Raw genomic sequence first — 21,550 nt, 5'->3', positions numbered from 1 at the left:
TAATACATTTGAGTACCTTTTTTTTTTTTCATGTATTTGCAATATATTTGATTTAAAATTATGGGGCCTTTACCTGAGCATTAAAGTGTATCCAAATCCCAAACTTTTTTCTATCGTTCATTAAAGGACACAACTTTTCACGCTAGCCGCCTCCTTTCCTTATGGATGAAGTTCCAAGATATTGATGGGAAGGCTGGATTCCCCAGCGGCCTGGGACAGAGGAGAGGACTCCATAACACCCCCTCATCCCCCCTCTAGAGCAGGGGTCTCCAAACTTTCTAAACAAAGGGGCAGATTACTGTCCTCCAGACTTTAAGGGGGCCAGACTGTGGCCATCAGGAGTACAAAATTCCCCATCATTGGGAAAAATTCTGCCCCATCACTGGGAGAAATTCTGCTCCATCATTGGTGTCATTGGGAGTAAATCTGCCCCATCATTGGGAGGAAGTGGAGAGCAAATCCACCAAGTCAACAATGCCTTGGTCGGGCGAGAGAATCTGATAAAAGTACTAAGGACCCCGGAGCTGTGGTCCCGCTTGGTCAGGATCTCTTGTTTCAGAGGCCTGGTGTGGTGTTGGGCATAAGGTACTTATGTCAGGACACTCTCTACTTTGCAGATAGAGTGGAGCTGTGTGTTAGTGGGCGTCCTGACTCTCCTGCTCGCCCCCTCAAGAGGCTTTCTCCACACCAGGGAGAAAGCCTTGCATTACTGTGTGGAGTTACAGACAGAAGAACAGGAAGTGAGGATTTCTCAGAAGAAAGATTGTGGTCGCTTCAGAGTAGGCAAGACCTCAGGTTCTCATGAAACCCAAACAGCTGGTAGCAGATGGGGGGTCAGATGGCCAGAGGCAACGTCACTGTAAGCTGGCAGCAGGAACAGGCTGAAGATCACAGCTAAATGTGGTTTTTTTTCAAGCAGGAGTGTGGAGATGGTTCCTTGAGGTTGTATGGCGACCATGGATGGACTGGCCATTGAGACTACAGGGAGTTTCCCGGTGGGCCGATGGCTCGGTGGGCCGGCTTCAGTGACAGCAGACTGCCGCCCCCTCCGCTCCTCTGTCTCTCCCTTCCCGCAGCGATCACCTGGGGGGAACAAAGAAGCAGGGGGAGGACCAGAGGAGACGACAGGGGAGCACGGGGGGAGGGGACAGACAGCGGACTCAACAGCTATGGCCTGGGTGTTACTCACTTCTGCATAATCCTGTCCCATAGGGGGGGGCACCGAACTGATTCTTTGCCCCGGGTGAAATAATGTCTAGCTTCCCCACTGGTACTGCCTAAAGGAGTACCAGCCGTTCTACTCTAATAAAGTAGAACGGCTAGTGGCTACTGAAGGGGGAGAGGGGGCTTGGGTGGCCGGGGGGGGGGGGGGGGGGTGCGGAAGTTGTCCGGCCGCCATGGGAGAGACCTGTCAAAATGGGCCAGTCTGGATGAAGTCCAGGGCCAAATTTCTGTCCCAGTCCGGCCCTGATGGCGACACTCTACCCAGCAGATGACATTAGTGCTCTCAAACTGCAAACTGCTCAGTATCTAAATTGTTATTAGAACAGTCTCGAAAAAGCACCTTATGGAGAACTGGGTGTCTAAAGGTCATTTTCAGTCTATCCCTGCAATGTCCAGACCAGTTGGGACCGCACACATTAATCCATAAACCAAGCCAAGGATGACTGCGCTGTATAGATCCAATTTATGAGACCAACTCCTATAGCAAGGGTGTCAAACTCAATTTCATTGTGGGCCGCATCAGCATTATGAGTGCCCTCAAAATGGCCGGTTGTATCGGTAAGATTAGATGTCCAGCACATCCCCTCCCCTTACATTAGATGTCAAGAGCCACCTCACCATCAGAAGTTGAGTCCCCCACTCTCCCTTACATCACAGTGGCAACGTTTAATGGGCAAAGTGCCAACATTTGAGGCACAGTGGCAATGTTTGATGGGCAAAGTGACTGAGTTTAATGGGCACAGTGGCTGCGTTTGATGGGGCACAGTGGCTGCGTTTGATGGGGCACAGTGAGGCTGCAATTGATGGGTGTTTCTTTTTCAGAATTTGAGTGTTGGTCTATTGTCAGTGGAATGTTTATACTTGGGATTGAAGTCGCAGCTTTCGAAGTTTTCAAGCCCGTATAGTCCCTGAAGATGATCTACACTGTATGTGTTTTTGAAACGCGTTGGGTGCTCTGTCAGTTGACAGCTCACGGGCTTCTTTTTCAGCTAGTTTTATATCGGTTTCCCATCCATGTGTTTGTTTTTATTATCGGCAATTTTTGTCTTTCATGTTGTATGTCATTTACAGTGCCTTGCGAAAGTATTCGGCCCCCTTGAACTTTGCGACCTTTCGCAAGGCACTGTATACTTCTGACTAAAATTTTATATCAATCACTGCTTGTGGTCCATTTAAAATCCCAACTTGAGGAAACTTTCTTTACAAGAATTGTTCTCGGTCACTCCTCTTAAGGTGGAAAGCATTTAAAATTGTACATCGCAGAACACAGTGGACTGTGTTTAATGACTACTTAGGTTATGCTGTCATCTTCAGGAAAATGGACACTAGCTAGGACATCCCAACCAAAGCATAACTCCTACTAGCTCAGGTAAGCCTTGGTTTTTTACTAGTGTCCTTAGGCAATGGATGTGCCACTTAATGGCTCTAAAGGTCTCTTCCAGGAGCTTAGTCCCCAAAATACCTGGCCTGTGTACCAGGAATTTACAGGTCTATGACAGTAATCCCAATGAGGGGAGTCGAGTCCCTGACGTCACATATGACAAAACGCATCTGGAGGATACGTGCTGACGTCACCCCGCTGTCTCGTTACGATGACGGGTTTGTAGCCAGCCGGCTCTGCGCGATTTTTAAATTCTATAAATGTAAGTGCAATACTGTTTATACCTAATAAGTACCTGGTTAGACAATATTACACTATGGTTGGTTTTCTCTTTCTGGGTTTTCTGCTGAGTTTGTTGCTGAACTAATGGTCTTGGATTGAAGGGTGGTATTGGTGTTTGGATATACTTATGCAGCCATCCATCCAGAGCTTATTTCCACAATCGTCAGTGCAAGCAAAGGCTTTGGTTGGGCTATAGCCACATGCCTGGTTTTGCTTGCAATTTTTTTTCTAAAGGTGGTTTCACACTTCGTTGAATAGCTCACTGTGTTGTCAATACTAGAAGAATCCGTTCCATCATTTCAACATTGTATTTTGATTGTGGAAATAAACAATGTAATATTAGGACTTTATTAGCATGGCTTCTCCTACCCAAGAGCCCTGCGGGGCATGTCCACCGTGAGGGGCGAGGATTTGGCCTTCTGGCCCTGCAGCATGGACAAGTGAGTGCCTCTGAAAGAGTGGAGCATGCAACAGTCTTTCCCCTGATTGTGGATCGATACAAGCCAGAGCAGTCTACCATTTTGCAAGTCCTGGGTAAATAAAACACATGCAATAACTGGCTTCTAGTCGCATAAATATTCTGTCAGTATTGCACAAACGTAAAGAAGTCCTTGGACCTGCCAATGCATTAGACTCCCAAGACCAGGTCAGCTGTGAAATGGTGGATATCCACGTGGATGCTGGAAATCCTACCTCCTGATAATTTGAAAGATCCTGATGGATACAAGCCAGGCAGGCTGGGGAAGAGTTCTTGGGGAGGAACATTAAAAAAAAAAAACACTCCTTTCCTTTCAAGTTCAGGAAACGTGGTGATGAGGAGGTGTAAAAGTTTCCATTCTGAAACTTTGGAAAGTTCAGCTGGCTCTATGATGATCTGTACACCTTTGGGATCTTGGCATCAGTGTACAGTGAGATGATGGGGGCCACAGTGGTGGCATTCATGAAAGGACAAGCTGTGCTGCTCAGGAAGAAGCAGACCTGATCTTCACCTGAAATTTATCTTGAGTTCCAGCCTGCTCCACTGTGCACATTACCAAGCATGGCTATTAAAAAAATAAAATAAAAAATAAATAAAAAAAATTGGGCAGATTTGTGTCCTGAATCAGGGATCCCTAGTCACTTGCAGCAGAGGTCCTGGTGACTACTTGGGGGTCGAGTTTTAACAGATTTATGTGTTCCCTCCACTGCAGGTTCCTCCTCACCAGATGCACAGGATAAAAAGTTGGAGGGGGCATTTCAGAGATTGATTGCACCTGCTTGGGAAAGACTTGGTATACAGGCATCGTGAATATCTTTAGATTTCTGTTGCCAGGTCAATCTTCCATCCAGCTTTAGTCGACAGTTGCCAAAGCCCCAGTTTTGAGGGATGGGATGTGTTTGGCTGTAATCCCTAGAAGTAGGGATTACAGCCAACCACCCAGAGCGCGGTGAAGGAGGGAGAGAGGAAAGCAGGGCGGACCCCCGATCGACCTCCCCAGGAATGCAGAAGCCGCACCACCCCGCCAAAGCAAGGCGACTGCTACTTACCCATCCTGCAACCACCGGCTGGAGGCATCCCGGACAGAACCAATGTCCGCGCAGTTACGGCATGGCTGTCGGCCCGGCACACTGCGACACGGACATAGAGCCTGGTCATATGTGTGCCCTGGAGTGTATAGCTCACCGGCCACCCCAGGTGGAGCAACAGAGCATGTCATGGACGGCCCAGTGCGTAGCTAAAGGCCAGCACACGCTCGATGGCCGAACTTGGGGGGGGGACTACAAGGATCAAGGACCCAGCCCATCACCCAGTCGGCAGTTGATTGTAGATCCCAGGATCCAAAAAACGCAGGAAAAAGAAAAGCAAGAAAATTGCAAAAGAAAAATCCTCAGAGCCATGTCATCTCCTGCTAGGCAGAAAAAACAGAGGCTGCAGAACAGAGAACGCGGGGGGGGGGGGGGGGGGATGTACCCGGGGGAACCGCCCCCCCTGGGAGGTACTGTGTGGAGTGTTTAACACTTAACATGCCGTTTTTTTCTGCCTAGTCAATCTCCTAAAAGGGAGGATAATACCCCAAGGTCAATTGCTGCTGTGTCCATCCATTTTGCATGCCCACATTTTGCTCTTTTCAAAGTTCAGCATCTTTAGGGTGTGGCACTAGTTTAGTTTTCCCAATAGATGACACAAGGATTAATATCTTTATAAAGCTGGCCATTGATAAACTAAGCCTCAGGTCGGTTTCACAGGGACCAGCAGAGATTCAATCCATCTATGGGCAGGCTGCTTGTACCAGTCGATCAACCAACTTCAGTACAAGTAGCCTGGGTTGGATTTTTTTGCATGTGATCAATAGCTATGGAAGCCATTGTGTTCCAGCAGTGGAAGGAAAAATGAAATTGCATAATCTATGGGCTACTTTAAAAAGTCTCACCCCACATTTTTTTCTTCCTGGGCCCCCCCCAGGGGACAAAGTGTACTTTGTTATATTTAGGATTAGCTGTTGATGCAAAGCCAGCATTGTCAACAGCATGAACCCTTCCCTCACGATCTTCAATCAAAACACATAATAGCTGGCAAATACCCAAGCAGTCTTAAACATGGTAGTACAGGGTTTACAACCACTTTGCCTACAATAGCCGTCCGTGCCTAGCGGCCCCCGCACGCATGGGAGCAACGTCATTGCAGCGGCAGTCAATCACAGTGCCGGAGCCCCCCCCCCCCCAGAACTCCCGGAGACATGTTGCAGCGGTGTACGGTGACCGCAGCAACAGCTTTAATCTAAGGCAAGCATTTCATAATGGGCTAGTATGCGATACATATTATGGTACTTACACTAGCTCATTATGCTCTTGTCTTGCTGTTTTTCTGAGAGTTTACAACCACTTTAAAGTGGTGAATATCATAAGCTTACCTGCAGGTAAAAATGACAAAGAGTGAAGATAGAAGCTCTGCAGCAATGACTGTACTGCTCAAGGGCTTTGTATGAAGGCAAGTCTTTCATATGCGATTCATACTAGCACATTATGGCTTTACCTTGCAGGGAGACTTTTATGGCAAGTTTACTATCACTGTCAGCGCTGGCCTCTGTCACCAGGCACTTGCCTAAGATCCGTGCAGTCGATTGATCATGCAGTGGAGGCATGTTGGCACAAGTCCTGTTCCCAATGGAAAACATACACCTTATAGACCAGGGGTCCCCAAACGGCGGCCCGAGGGCTGGATGTGGCCCTTTCCTGGCCTTTATCCGGCCCTTGGGCTGGGGCACTAATCCTCCCACTGATACGAGACACTATTCTGACATCTAACACCAACAATGGGGCACCATTTCTTCTACTGAAAATAATGGAGCACAAATACTCCCTATGATAGCAAAGATAGGCCACTATTCCTCCTAACCTGATGCCAGAAAAAAATAGGATTTTTGTACTCACCGTAAAATCCATTTCTCTGAGTTCATAGACGGACACAGCATTCTTTGACATTAGGGTTATATCCGCTTTCACTAGGAGAGTTTAGGCAGAAAAAAAGCGCTTAAAGTGTTAACAAACACAAGCCTTAGTGCAGCTCCTCCCAGGGGGCGTGGCCCCCCCGGTATAACCCACACCCTGCTCTAACAGCCTCAGTACGTAACAAGCAGTACAAACCAAGGAGGGGTGGGTGCTGTGTCCGTCTATGAACTCAGAGAAATGGATTTTACGGTGAGTACAAAAATCCTATTTTCTCTTTCGTTCATAGACGGACACAGCATTCTTTGACATTAGGGACGTCCCAAAGCAGTGTCAAAAAATTCGAGGGGCGGGAAATAACACAGCAAAACAGGTTACACCCCAAACAAAACCGGGAGTTGCTCAACGGAGAAACTCCCACCATAAAACGCCGCCTGTAACATCTGCGGCCGAAGGAGGCATCAGAAGATGCGCACACATCCACCTCGTAAGACCTTGAAAGTGTGGATCGACGACCAGGTCGCTGCCATATACCCCTGTAACAGAGGCCAGAAAAACCAAAAAGGCTCCGATCGCCCTGGTCGTATGCGCCGTAACCCAAAAGGGAGGCGCCAGCCCCTTCAGGGCCTAGGCCTGAAGCACAATTCGTCGGATCCACCCCGAAAAGGGGTGGCTGACGAGACTACCAGGCCCCCTGGTAGAACCAGCCAGCGACACGAACAGTGAGACCGACTTCCGGAACGGAATCGTAGCAGATAAGTACATACGTAGGGCCCGAATCACATACAGAGGATGTAAAGAGGCCGCCTCCCTGCATTTCGGCCAAGGACATAAGGATGGAAGAACAATGTCCTCATCAACGTGAAAAGCCGAAACGACCCTGGAGAGAAAAGACGGCTGCGGTCGCAGCACCCCCTCATCCTTATGGATGACCAAGTAGGGAGCCTTGCAAGACAAGGCCGCCAGAACAGACAAAAACTCATCTGATCGAGGTAATTGCTACCAGAAAAAATCAGTGTAAATGCCCACGCTGAGCCATGGCCACGTGACGACGCAGACCTTCCTGGGCTAGCACCCAGAGTCAAATGCATGAAGGGCAGGTACTCTAGCGCTGAGCTAAACCTGCTCCCGTCTCGTGACAGTCAACAAAAAACCTCCCGAATGTCCACAAAGGGAGCATCCAGAAGAACCAAAAGGACTAAATTCAAGTCCCATGGGGGTAGTGGAGGGGCCACATGCCAGACCCCCAGACCAGACGTACGCACCAAGGAGTGCGACGCCAAGGCTCATTGAAAGTAACAGCCAGAGCAGAAAAACTGACTCCTAATCGTACTTAAGGCGAGAGCCTGATCCACTCCCTGCTGTAAAAAACAGCAGAATCCTGGACACCACATATGTCCGAGGGTGCCACTTCATCTCCTCACACACAGAGATGCAGGCCTTCCACGTATGATGTAAAACCTACGTGAGGTAGACTTCCATGCAGGCAGCACGGTAGAGACCACTGAGCCCAATAGGCCTCGGGCCCACAGCCCCAGGCTCTCAACAGCCACGCCGCTAAGCCAGTGGCTGTAAAAAAAAACAGGGTGGATGATCGGACCCTGTAACAGAAGATCAACCCCCAGGGGAACGTGCTAGGGGGTGTCTGCCACCAGACGCACCAGGTCCGCGTACCATGAGCGACGCGGCCAATCTGGGACAATCAGGATTGATAGAATTCCCTCGGCTTCCACTCTGCGCAGCAGTCGAGGAAGAAGCTACCGAGGAGGGAAGGTTTAAAGTAGGCGACAGTGACCCCAAGGAGCCCCTGACGCGTCTGCCCATGGGTCCCTTGACCTGGCCAAAAAAAAAAAAACATGGCACCTTCCGGTTGAGGCGGAACGCTAGAAGGTCCACGCATGGAGTGCCCCACTTTCGGCACAGACACTGAAAACCCCTACGGGTGGAGAGACCACTCTCCTTGGTCTAGCGCAGTCCGACTCAGGAGTCGGCCCGCCAATTCCATACTCCCAGAATGTACACGGCCGATAGAGCCGGAACGGACCTTTCGGCCCACCGAAGGATGTGCGCGACCCTCGTCGCTGCAACAGAACTCCGTGTGCTTCCCAGATGGTCGACGTACGCCACAGCGTTGTCGGACAGGGTCCTGAATGGTCAGCCCTGTAGATCCAGGGACCACCAGGCAAGGCAAGCCTGATCCAGAACACCGATTGGTAGGTGGGACTCCACCTGAGTCCAGCGCCACAGGGCTGACTGGGTGCCCCAAAAAACCCTCCAACCGGAGAGGCTGGCATCCGTCGCGACCACCGTCCAGTGACATGGCAGAAATGCCTTTCCAGCCCGAAGCACCGGAAAAGTCAGCCACCACACCAGGGACCAGGTGACTCAACTGAACCTGGTAATCCAGGGATGACGGAAGCTTGTCCCCACGAGACAGCAGTTCCCTCTGTAGCACCCTGGCGTGGAATTTGGCATAAGGAACCGCCTCGACAGAGGCCACCGTCAGACCCAGCACCCTCATGCAGAATCGCAGAGATGACCACTACTAGGTCGACAACTGCTGCCCAGCAGATTGCAGAGTCTGAATTCTTTCCGATAGGAGAAATTTTTTTTTTTTTTTTCGCCCCGGCGGAATCCAGGACTAGTCCCAGGAATTCCAGTCCCTGAGACGGAACCAACACTGACTTCTGGACAAAACAGAAGTCAGCCAAACTCTTGGAGAGTCTGACACGTGACAGACATGGCTCCACTAATTCAGAGCTCGAGGAAGCTCGTAGGAGAATGTTGTACAGACATCCCACAATAACAAACCCCCTCTGCCACAGCCGGGCCAGTATCGGAACGAGCACCTCGGTGAAAACCTGTGGTGTCGACACCAAGCCGAGCGGGAGGGCCACAATGAAAGATGGTCCTCCCTGACCGCAAAGTCCAGAAACTCTGGTGCTTTGAGCATATGGGAACATGCAGGTACGTGTTCACGGCATCCAAGGACGCCAGAAAAACCTCATCCTTTGCACTTTTATAAAAAAAAAAAAACAAGGGCCTGAGGCCCAGGATTTGACGGGCCCCGTCCTCCTTTGGGGACCACAAAACAGATTGGAGAAAAACCCCGGAGCCTGTTCCACGAGGGAACTGGCACAATCACTGCCCTGACCAGAAGATCCTGGACAGCCCCTGACAGAGCCACCCGGCGAGCCAGAGGATGGAGGGAAAAAACCTGTTTGGTAGACAAGAGAGAAATCCTGTCTCGCACCCAGAGGAAACTACCTCGCAACCCAACGGTCAGAGAGGAGAGACCTCCACCGAGCCGCGAATTCGCGGAGCCAGCCCCCCCACCCGAGATGCGAGCGGAGGCAAACCTCCAAGCGGGAGCAGGCTTGCGGCACCCGGGGCGCCTGTGTCCTCAGTGGACGTCCTAGCCCCTTGAAAATGTTTTCCTGCCGCACTTGGCGGGCGAAAACCAAAAAACGCATGGGGAACAGTAAATGAGGGCCCTCGCCTACAGTGAGGCACCTACCCTTTTTTAGATTGCGGGAGCAGAGTGCTCACACCGCCCGTGGCATCCTTTATGATGGCATCCTTTATGACGACAATCAGAGACACCCCTGCGTACACCCCCACAGGGCAATACCACCAGGGACTACTGAAAAGACCGTCCGCAGACCAACCCCCAGCCATACAAGGCAGAAAACATGGCGCAGGCGGATGCCCTGGAGAGCAAGGGGAGCATATCCGGGGTGGACACAGACAAATATCTGACCTAGTACAAACTGGTCGGTCAGGACCACGCAGGCCATAGAAGCATTCTGCGCCTCCAGCTCCCCGTCCGGGAAATGTCTGCGACACCAGAGTCCCGGCCAAAACCGGACTCACCACCGCCCCCCCCCCCCGCTGTGAATATGGACCGACCACATTCACAGCACCCCTATCAGCGGGGTCCCCAAAAGCGGGAGCCCCTTCCCCAGGTAATGTGGCAGCCTTGTTTTAAAAACAAGCTACCCAGCTGAACACAGGGGGCGGGGGGGGAGAGAGAGACACCCCGATACAGGAATCCTCCCCAAAAAAGAGGGGACAGACCGCAAAGCATTTTGTACCCTGCGACTGATCCCAATCCTTGCACAACATATTCCAGACATGGAACACAAGGAAAAAAACACATATTGCGGTGCGGGGCGGCACGGAACCCAAAAGGGACTGACACCACTGATGCCACCTCCGAAACCACCATAGCTAACCATGGTAACCCGCACCGCAGTGTTAAGAGCCCCAACAACAGCACCATCAAGTGCTGACCCTGAAACAGGGCCATCCTCACAGTCCGTGTGGACTTCAGCCAGCAGCTACTGACAAAAAAACAAAACCAGACGCCTCAGTGAGGCCTGATTCCCTGTCAGAAAAAATACCCAGAGAGAGGCAGAGGGGGGAACAAGTGCAATTCCCACATCCCTCCAACACTCCCATCCTGACCCAAAACGCCTCAGGGACTGCCAGCACAGCATCCCTGGAGGCCGCAGGGACACTAAGGGTTAACATCCCCTAGTACTGGCAGGCTCCACAGGACATCCCCCCAGCCGCCACAGAGAACAGGGAAACCCCCCCCCCCGGAGGACTCACCGTCCGACCAGACCGCCGCTGCCGAGAGCCAAAAACGCTGCCTGTGCCGCGCCATCCAAAAGGAAAATGTGCAGAGCCGTACGCGCCGTCATCCTAGGCACAAGAGCTGTATCAAGATGGCCGCCGATATGTCTGCGGGCTCCGAGAAAATGGCCGCCGCAATTACAACTGCGCCATAAAACACCGCCGTCAGCGGCAAAATGGCGCCCGAAAACGGCGTTTTTTTCAAAAAACACACAGCAAAGCCCCAGTGACACACGCAGTACACAGGCCCACAGGACCCCCTCCGCACATATGGCAGCCCAGAAAAACACAGCACCCACAGCAGTAGCAGCCCCCAGGTCAGACTGAGCCCCCCAAGCGGGGCCCCCACCTCACGGCCGTCACCCAGAAACTGGGAAGGAGGGAGAGGAAAAAAAGGGAGAGAGGAAAGCAGGGCAAACCCTCAGTCGACCTCCCCAGGGGAAAATTCCAGCCAGACCACTTACCTGAGCAAGAGGCCACTACTTACCCGTCCTGCGACCACCGGCTGGAGGTATCCCAGACAGATCCAACGTCCGCTAAACGGCATGGCTGTCGGCCAGACACACTGTGACAAGGCCATAGAGACCGGTCATATGTGTGCCCTAGAACAAAAAGTTCCCCGGCCGCCCCTGGAGCAATGGGGCCTGTCGTGGACGTCCCAAAGCTGAGCTGAGGGCCGGCACACGCTCGAAGGCCGAACCTGGGGGGACTACAAGGGCCGAGGACCCAGCCTGTCACCCAGTCGGCTGTTGATAGAAGAATCACAGGATTCAAAAAAAAAAAAAAAAATGCAGGAACAAAATAATAAAAAGCGAGAAAATCGCAAGAAAAAAATCTCCAGAGTACAGGAACTCCAGAGTGCCTGACTCTCCTGACGTTAGGCAGGAAAAAACTGAGGCTGTTAGAGCAGGGTGTGGGTTATACCGGGGGGGCCACGCCCCCTGGGAGGAGCTGCACTAAGGCTTGTGTTAACACTTTAAGCGCTTTTTTTCTGCCTAAACTCTCCTAGTGAAAGCGGATATAACCCTAATGTCAAAGAATGCTGTGTCCGTCTATGAACGAAAGAGAAATAGGATTTTTGTACTCGCTGTAAAATCCATTTCTCTGAGTTCATAGACGGACACAGCCTTCATTGACATTAGGGTTATATCCGCTTCCACTAGGAGAGTAGCATAACCCTAAGGTCAATGAAGGCTGTGTCTCAGTCTATGAACGAAAGAGAAAAAAGGATTTTTGTACTCACCGTAAAATCCATTTCTCTGAGTTCATAGACGGACACAGCCTTCATTGACCTTAGGGTTATGCTACTCTCCTAGTGGAAGCTGATATAACCCTAATGTCAATGAAGGCTGTGTCCGTCTATGAACGAAAGAAATTTCCACTCCCACTGGCCACGATCCAGCCGTGACAATCGCAGCAGCAATTTACTGGAGAACTGGTCAGTGTTTGATAGAAATTTACCCCTTCCCGCTGACCATCCCTTTAGGAGTTCTAAAAGTCAGGAGGCCGAGGTGGCCATTCAGGTCATGTGCCTGCTGTGATTGGCTGTCACATCATCTGAAAAGCTCCCGATTGCTAGTATGCATCGGGAGCTTTCTGGTACCTGCCGTCTACCATGCTGGGAGTACACAAGGCTGCGCGGGTGATAGATGTATAGATAGATCTCGGTGTGAAAGCCCACCTGCCGAGAGGCAGCATATGTGTGCGGCCGGCGTGAAGCGGTTAAACATAATAGACCCAAAGCCCATGCAAATACTGACAACACACAAAAGGTTTGTTTTTTTCTGACACTGGACCCGATGAAAATTTGTATGTAGCCATAAAATCACAGGTCAAGTATCACAATGTTTATTGATAGATACAAGTATATAAAATCAGGGCATGAACATGACTTGATAAATTAAGTAGACTTAATTTCAATACTATAATAAAGGAGGACCAATTCATTTGCTCACCATTTTAAGCATCACACCCACAAATAACCACGTATCTCAGGGTAGCCATCAATCTCTCAAAAATGGAGCAGGTTTTTTTGTGCAAGTAACATTTTTTTTTTCTTTTTTAGGTTTTTAAAGACTTGTGCACTTGCCCAGGTTCAAAGATATTAGATTCTAGCACAAAAAAAAAAAAAAAAAAAAGCCCATTACTAGAGGTAGAAGTACAGGCAATACACATACTATTACGGTAACATCCATGAATTACAGTTAAAGGATTTTCTTTAACAACCAAATTGATAATCAGATATTGCAACAAGTCAAGTATTACACTGAGCAAAGTGCATCTCTACAGTATTCTTCAGTGTTGCTAAATCAGTTGTTTTGTTTCCCCCCCTTTTATGGCCCAGAAAGGTTAATTTTTTTTCCGGCAGCTATAGAAGTCCTCGCCAGAGACCATGTGTGTGTTTTGGGAACCCAGGATGTAATTATTGCATGCTGCTAATGCACAGATCTAAACATTACAGAAACTCTAAAAAATATTGCATGGCTGACTATGATTAAGACATTACACTTAAAAACCTCTCTTCTTTTAGAGCAGAAGGAATCCTAAATAGACATGCCTCTGCATTTACAGATTTGCGAAAATGTTACAGCGGAATGGATTTTCGCAGTGGTTAGGTCAAAACGCGATTTAATTCATAGCAACAGTGTGTTTCGCACAACATTAAGGCTTTGGCTGGTTCTTTAGTCGGCTTCCTCTTCAGATTCCTCTTCTTCGGCGGTCTCCAGCCAGGTTAGCCATTGGTTCACCTGCAAAAAAAGAGTTCAACAATGTTACAACACATCTCACAGGCTGAGCTCTGCAATAAAATCCAGACAGACATTCATAAAAAACTGTCAAACAAGTTACCTACCATTTCACCCCAGAATCAACCTGACCTTGATAGCAAAATATAAAAGCTTGAAGTGTCCCCAACATGAACGTACAGACGGGGTGCCAGGGAGATTAACCACTTAAGGACCCCTTCACGCCGATATACGTCGGCAGAATGGCACATCAACGTATATGTACGTTGTCCTTAAAGCCCAGCCATGGGGTCGCAGGCCACGCGGTCCGAAGCTCCGTGACCGTGGGACTCTATCGCCGCTGACGTCCCGCGATCGGTCCCCGGAGCTGAAGAACGGGGAGAGCCGTGTGTAAACACGGCTTCCCCGTTCTTCACTGTGGCGGCGTCATCGATCGTGGGATCCTTTTATAGGGGGACACAATCGATGACGTCACACCTACAGCCACACCCCCCCTACAGTTGTAAACACACATAACCACAGAGGACGCTGATAAGGTTAACTCCCAAACTGCAACTGTCATTTTCACAATGCATTTTTTACTGTGAAAATGACAATGGTCCCAAAAATGTGTCAAAATTGTCCAAAGTGTCCGCCATAATGTCGCAGTCAAAAAAAAATAAAAAAATAAAAAATGCAATAAAACTATCCCCTATTTTGTAAATGCTATAAATTATACGCAAACCAGCCGATAAAAGCTTATTGCAATTTTTTTTAACAAAAATATGTAGAAGAATACGTATCGTCCTAAACTGAGGAAAAATATGTTTTTATATATTTTTGGGGGATATTATAGCAAAAAGTTAATATTGAATTTCTCAAAATTAACGCTATTTGTTTATAGCGCAAAAAATGAAATCTGCAGAGGTGCTCAAATACCACCAAAAAGAAAGCTCCATTGGGGGGGGGGGGGGGGGGGGGGGGGGGAGAGAACGTACATTTTGTTTGGGAGCCACGCCGCACGACTGCGCAATTGTCAGTTAAAGCGACAGTGCCAAATTGCAAAAAGTGGCCTGGGGCTCAAGTGGTTAAAGCAATGCCGTGCCAAATTGTAAAAACTGCTCTGGTCAGGAAAGGGGTACAATCTTCCGGGGATGAAGCGGTTAAAGAAATTGAGGGTGTAACATGTTATGAAGGGATAATTAAAAAAAACACGTAGTACGCCACTATCCATTGATGACCACTGAGTAGGCGAATGACTGGGGAAATAAACCGTTGCTCTAGACAAAAATAAAGACTTTGCCATACACAAAAAAAAAAAAAAAAAAATCACCACTTTACCTGGAATAAAGCTTTTCCCTTTCCTGGAAACTCTTGTGTAATATCTTCCTTCCATGCCAAGAAAGCTTCTTCTTCTAGTATCTCCATGTCATAGAAATGGACAAAGAAGCGGAGCAACATGCCTGTAAGGGAACGGACATTTAAATAAAGATCAGAAACAGACATGGCTGCAATAGAGAAAGGAGCACATAGCAAAAAGGCAACTGTACCTTTAGGGAAGTTTTTAGTGTAGCAGTGCACCTGGAGTGCATACAAGGCGCTGACTTGCAGTTCAACATGGTCATGGAGGAACTTCTGCATCACTGGCTTGAAAGACAGCAACAGCTGCTTTTCCAGGTCCAGCTGCTCTTTAGATGGTGACGCCACCTGCTCTGCATCGTCCGTTGGGCAAACCTCATTAGAAATATACTGTAAAAAGCTGCAAGACAAAAAAGGGAAAAGGGCTCTTTAAAAACAAAACGTGCAAAGATAGTTTGCAATCCAATTATTAAAACCATAAAATTTCCAATTGTTGATGTAGCCACAATGTCTATTTATTGTGTGCGCTTCTTCTACACGATAGTCTCACCCATTTAACATCAATAAATTTGTTTTGCTTGTATGGTGAGTGAAGTGTCAGATATTTACAACCTTAGGGTTGGTCAAGCCCTAAAACAGCTGCGCCATTCACACCAGTGTGAAAGTTCGAGGGTGTCAGGAAAAGTCCTGCCAGCAGCTTCTTTGGAGCGCATGAGCAGTGAACTCACCGCTCCTAATGCACTCCTGCCCATTGAAATCAATGGGCAGTGCCAGCAAAATGCTGCTGTAGCAGCAGCGCTTTTAACTTTTTTTTGGCCTCTGGCAGGGGTAAAACTACAGCAAATCCGACAGTAAATCACCGCTAAAAATAGCAGCGTTTTACCGTCGACATAGTGTGAAAAGGCTACAATTGTACACAGAGTGATCCGTTTCTCATCCTTGCAAAAGCAGGGATGAGAAACTTAGAAATCTACAAAAAAACAAAAACACACACCACAGTCAGGCACATATTTAACCCTTTGATCACCCTAGATCAGCGTTTCAACTCCATACTCTTAATCTGACAGCTGCTATGGGGGGGGGGGGGGGGGGGGAAGTACTTAACACACATCTCATCCTAAGGCCCCATGCACATGAGAAGCAATTACAAACACATCTAAACTCACGTTTTCAAAGGCAAAAACCGGCGTTTAAAATGCCCCTTTTTGCCACGAATTTTGCGGCGTTTTACCACGTTTGCGACCGAAAAAAAAAAGCTTCTGAACCCCAAATTTTGAGTCTGAAAAAACAGACATAAACCCAACTGCTTTAAAACGCCAAAAAACGTGATTGTGTGCATGGATACATAGGATAACATTAAATGTGTTCAGGGGCAGTTGAAAAAAAAAATGCCTCTGAACTCGAGTTTAGCAGCGTCTCGTGTGCATGGGGCCTAAGAGACTCCTAACAGGGGGGGGGGGGGGGGTACCCATCATGATATCCTCACCTGGTCATCAAAATATTCACAAATCCTTTATCTAAATGAAGTTTAGGAGAGATGTTATCCTTAATCCACTTGTAGATGGTCTGTGGAGAAGGATCCATCTGTATTTGTTTCAGTAACTCTTTCTCCAGTTTCATGAGCGGAAACAAGAAGCTCAGTCCTTTCCCGTCCAGGATCTCCAGCATGCGGTCTTTGTTCTGGTCGATTTCTATTAGAGAGCAATATTGGCGATTAGGCAACTTCCCCCAAACACAAGAAATGGTTTCTCCAAGCGTGCCAAAAGGCCAAACACTTACCTGGTAACATCTTCTGCATGTTGACTTTGCTTAGCTGGAAGAGTTCGGTCAGCCACTCTTTGTCCTTTAGTTTGGCCAGCTGCTGCAGACAGAGCAGGAAGAGAGGGAAGTGGGTGCCGTTCTCCAGAGGCTGGCCGAGTTCAGAAATGCTCACCAGCTCCGCTATTATGGCACGGGCTGCAAATTGGGCCAGGTAGGATTTCACCAGGGGTATGTCTACCTCTAGCTTGGGGCACTGGTCCAGCACAGTCAAGAAAGCCTAAAATATACAAAATAAAAATAAAGTTAATACAAAAACAAACACACACACACACAATTAATAGGACATCATGAGTACCTGATTGTCAACCCACTACAGTACATATACCGTGGACAGGTGGCTCAAATAGGAGCCGTAATGTCATTGTGCATTGTATTGCGTCTTCTAGGTTCAGGACATGCACACCCCTCCTGCTGGGATTTAGACAGCGGGGGGCACATCCCAGCCAATGATTCATGGCCAGGACCTGCTCATCAGCAGTGTCCTATCAGAGCCCTGTGTTGATAAAACGCATAGCTTTGTACAGAGGGAACAATCTGTTTTAGCCCTGCAGGGCCAACAAAGATCTTTTGTAAAAAGCAGCACACTACACAGGCATTTTACCCTTTGATCACCCTAGATATTAAACCCCCCCCCCCCTCCCAGCCAGTGTCATTAGTACAGTGACAGTATATAGTACTAGCACTGATCACTGCATTACTGTAAATCGTGACGTCAGTGGCAGTTTCTCTTTCCCTCCCTCTCCGTGTCAAAATTGTCCATCACAGTTCAAGTCACTGATCACCATCATTACTAGTGTAATAAAAAAAATAAAAAATCCCAACACACCTCATTCAAACCAAATATACTTATTGGAATTTTTATTTTTATTTTTAAACAAGGACACAACCAGAATACAATTTTGTCTAAATTTATGAAGGTTGATGTAATTTTTATTGGATAAGTAAAAAAATAAAAAAAAATAAAAAAAAACACACACACACACACACACACACACACACACACACACACACACACACACACACACACGTTTGCAGTCTCTTTAAAAAAGTAGTAAGGGAAAAACCACCAAAAGCCAGCTCCATTTGCCTGGAAAAAAAACACATTATAATATATATATATATATATATATATATATATTGTGGATATAGGAGAATTACTACATTTTTTTTTTCCAGGCAAATGCAGCTGTCTTTTGGTGGTACACAATAAAGTCATACATTATTTTTATTAGTTGAAGTGGCGCATTGCCAAATAGGAAAAAAAAAATCAAAACATGGCCTGTTTATGAAGAGGGGGGTAAAAACCTTCCAGAGCTGAAGGAATTCAGCAATATACCTGCATGAAGTTGTCACTTGTTGCCACTCCCTCTTGACGCAATATACCGATCAGTTCGCTGGCACGCTCCTTGTCTTCATCAGATCGGTCCAGGGATTGCAGGACGATCAGGCTAATCATTTCGGAGATGAAGTGTTTAGGAGCTCTCATTTCTTTCACGCCGTTTATGGCATCTGCCGCGTTACCGTTATTCAAGTAGTCCGTCACAAATGCTTCCTGAAATTAAGAGCATCAAGTCATGCAAACCATTTAGAAATCACAGCACATGGGCTCAGTTCCCTGCACTGGCATGTCGAAGATTTTCACTTAAAACCAAAAATAGCTACCCCCGCCAATTAGGTTTATCAAAGGAAATCTAATTTAGATTATTATCGAAAGCCAGTGCATAATTTGCCATATTTATGTACATAGGCGTTACTAGGGGAGCACCAAGATGCACACCCTTCAGTTCTAGTGGTCTCAGTTGCTGACTAGTCAACTTTCTGGTTTAGTAAAGCTTAAAAACAGAAATAGGGGCAGCCACAGTTTGGCAATTAAAACTTGATATTTTCAAATGATAAAATTGATCAATTCACTCAGTGTGGAAAATTGCTCGTCGGTTATGACATGTGGATCAAAACTTGTCAACCTAGAACCTCCTACCTTTTGACAATAAAGGTTTCATCAAGCATATTTTGGTTCCAGTGTGTGACCACTTCGTTTCTTTCCTATTCACTGTGGGCGGTGGTGAGCCAGGGTCTACACCTGTAGCGGTAGCTCCTCAGTTTTGCCTTCTTAAGACAGCTGCCACCCAAAAGGGGGGGGGGGTTTACTAAAACTGGAGTGTGTCCTTAAGCGGAGGTTACAAGCAGATTGCCTACGATGCACAGCGGCACCAGATTTTGCACTCTCCAGTTTTAGTAAACCTCCCCTAAAAGGGGTGGAAAGTGAACATATAATTGGCAGTGCCAATAGACGGACTTTATATACCACTCTGCTGGCCTCAATGAATGAGACGAGGTGAGCTCAGGCACATGAACTGCATAGGCTTAAGAGCAAAGTTCTGCCAATTTTTATGCCCGGAAGTGGCAGCAAATACCTGTATTAGACAGGCATCTGCTCCGCCCATTTTTGGGTGGAACTTCACTTTAAGCATACTCAAATGTATTGAATCTTGGCCAGTCCCTGCTGAACCAGCCAAGATCCAATCCATGCATGAAACTGATATGAGCAACTTCAAGTCTCAAGGTTTTTTTTGTTTGTTAAAAAAATAAAAAATAAATGTAATTTCAGTTAATTGCTTACAGTAAGTTTAAGTAGCTCTTCTCTTGATGGTGGAGGCTTCTTCACAATCTTGGCAGGTTTCTCTTGGATGGGAGGTGGGTTGGTTTTGAGGCCAAGCTGTGGTGTCTGGAGAAGGAAGAAGTTAGTAACTCAGAAGAAAGAAAGAAAGAAAGAAAGGAAAGAAAGAAAGAAAGAAAGAACCTCTCACCTGTCCCATGGGTGGTGTCTGGGTGCGAGGCGGCATCATGCTCATCTGAGGCTGGAGCTTTGGCACTTGTGTCTTGTTCATTAGAAAAGACTGAGCTGGTCTCAGGCTTATCTGGGAGGGGGAAGATCAGACAAATGAAAGGTTAATCCCACAGAGAACTCAAATGCTCAGAGAATCCTGTCTATGGAATAGTCACCGCCCTCATATCTCATAATCTTGCTCAGTGGACGCTGGTCACTATGAAAAAGGGAGGCAGGGAGGTAAAGATTGGGATGAAGGGAGAAGGTGAAAGGAGGAATAAAGGAGGGGGGAGGGGGAGGTGGAGGAGAAGAAGAAGTTTCCAGCCACAAGTCCTCATAATAACGCGTCTTTTCTTAATCATCAGGCGACCATGAGAAGCAGCTTCCATCTGGAAGTACGTACCTCGTCTGCATTAAGCTGGCCTTTTTTAATAAACCGAGGAGGCATATCCTTTGACTGCCCTTGTTGCGATAAGAGCCCCTGACTCTGGTACATCTGGCCTTGCCCCTTTTAGAAAGATTGAGATTACGATAAAATTAGACATCAGCTACCAGAACATTCCATCAACACTTTTTTCTAGAAAACTGCCCATTTTCTGCAGGCTTGCTGCTGCCGGTTTTCCTATAAGAACCAATATTTTGAACACATCTTAAATCAACAAGACATAAGCCAAGCCAGGGTTCAATGGAAAGCCAAGGGTTCCTCCACAAGTTGCTAGTCATTTTCTAAATAGGTTCCTTTAAGCTTGTGCATTGTTGGTTCACTTACCTTTTCCCTTCTAAATGTCCCCCCCCCCCCCTTTATTTAAATCACTTTCCGTTCCTCATCGGTAAGCTGTTCTGGCTGACTAACCCCCAGCCAGAACAGCTTGGATGATGGGGGCAAGCTTACCGAGGAGAAACAGGACAAAATAGGGAAATCGAAGGAATAGGATAAGTGAACCAAAAATGCAAAAAATAAAAAACAAACCTTTACAACCCCTTTAAAGCAGAGTTCCAGCTTTTTTTTGTTTGTTTTTTGCTTGCTACCCAGCAAGCACCTACCGATCTCACACATGTGCAAGGGGAACTTATCGCGGCCGTAGCAATGGAGCCTAGCATCCCACCATTACCAGTTTAGAAAGAACGTGATGCTAGCAGCAGAGGATGCCCATGCACTCCTAGGATTGATTTCACTGGTATCCCAGGAGCCAAGTATATGGCACACCTTTGCCGCGGATGGACAGAAGTGGAGCTTTTACAGCAACATAAAAAAAAGGTACGATATATGAACTACTTAAAGTGGAGGATCACCCTTTAATTTCTGACATCACACGGAGTCGAGCCATCCTACCGACAGAATGCCAGCGTTTTTTTCTCTCTCAGCACATACCTAGTTATCACGATTTTCACCTCACGGCAATCCCGCGGGACTGGGCGTTCCCAAGCACTGCCTGTGATTGACAGGCTTCCGAACGGCGCATACTGCGCGTCACAGGTTGCCGACAGAACCCGAACGTCAGTGCGCAGGCGCCGTATAGAGCCGCACCGACGTTCAGGTTTTTCGGAAGCCTGTCAATCACAGGCAGTGCTTGGGAACGCCCACTCCCGCAAGATTGCCGTGAGGTGAAAATCGTGATAACGAGGTATGTGCTGAGAAAAAAAAAAAAAAAAAACACCGGCATTCTGTCGGTAGGATGGCTCGACTCCATGTGATGTCAGAATTTTTTTGGAGGGTGAACCTCCACTTTAAGGACCAGGCCCTTTGACACGTGTTTACAATCTTAAAAATTTGTTTTTTGCAAGATTACCTAAAAACAGAGACTAGGTGAAATATATATATCAAATAAAAAAATATGAGAAGGTTACAATATTTTGTAGCACCGTATT

The 21,550-nt window shown here is 47.6% G+C and overlaps 1 protein-coding gene and 1 non-coding gene across 3 annotated transcripts in view; both read right to left on the bottom strand.

Moving 5' to 3' along the window:
• Window positions 1-12,728: 12,728 nt before the first annotated feature.
• Window positions 12,729-21,550, bottom strand: part of EIF4G2 (eukaryotic translation initiation factor 4 gamma 2) — a 42,014-nt gene continuing 33,192 nt past the window's right edge. The window contains exons 15-23 of one of the 2 annotated variants that reach the window (XM_040327961.1): window positions 20,085-20,189; window positions 19,662-19,772; window positions 19,475-19,579; window positions 18,191-18,406; window positions 16,813-17,071; window positions 16,520-16,724; window positions 15,225-15,433; window positions 15,016-15,137; window positions 12,729-13,698 (exon numbers count right to left, since the gene is read on the bottom strand). In XM_040327961.1, the coding sequence (XP_040183895.1) occupies window positions 13,633-13,698; window positions 15,016-15,137; window positions 15,225-15,433; window positions 16,520-16,724; window positions 16,813-17,071; window positions 18,191-18,406; window positions 19,475-19,579; window positions 19,662-19,772; window positions 20,085-20,189 (1,398 nt within the window). In that variant the 3' untranslated portion in view covers window positions 12,729-13,632. The remainder of the gene's footprint in view (window positions 13,699-15,015; window positions 15,138-15,224; window positions 15,434-16,519; window positions 16,725-16,812; window positions 17,072-18,190; window positions 18,407-19,474; window positions 19,580-19,661; window positions 19,773-20,084; window positions 20,190-21,550) is intronic. The other variant, XM_040327962.1, reaches the window with a different exon arrangement.
• On the bottom strand, window positions 19,857-20,050 carry LOC120918142. Its single transcript, XR_005744350.1, has one exon. It is a non-coding gene; the product is annotated as a small nucleolar RNA SNORD97 (small nucleolar RNA).

Source organism: Rana temporaria, chromosome 11, assembly GCF_905171775.1.
Source record: "Rana temporaria chromosome 11, aRanTem1.1, whole genome shotgun sequence".
Classification (NCBI taxonomy): domain Eukaryota; kingdom Metazoa; phylum Chordata; class Amphibia; order Anura; family Ranidae; genus Rana; species Rana temporaria.
This window is presented reverse-complemented; position numbering and strand designations above follow the sequence as displayed.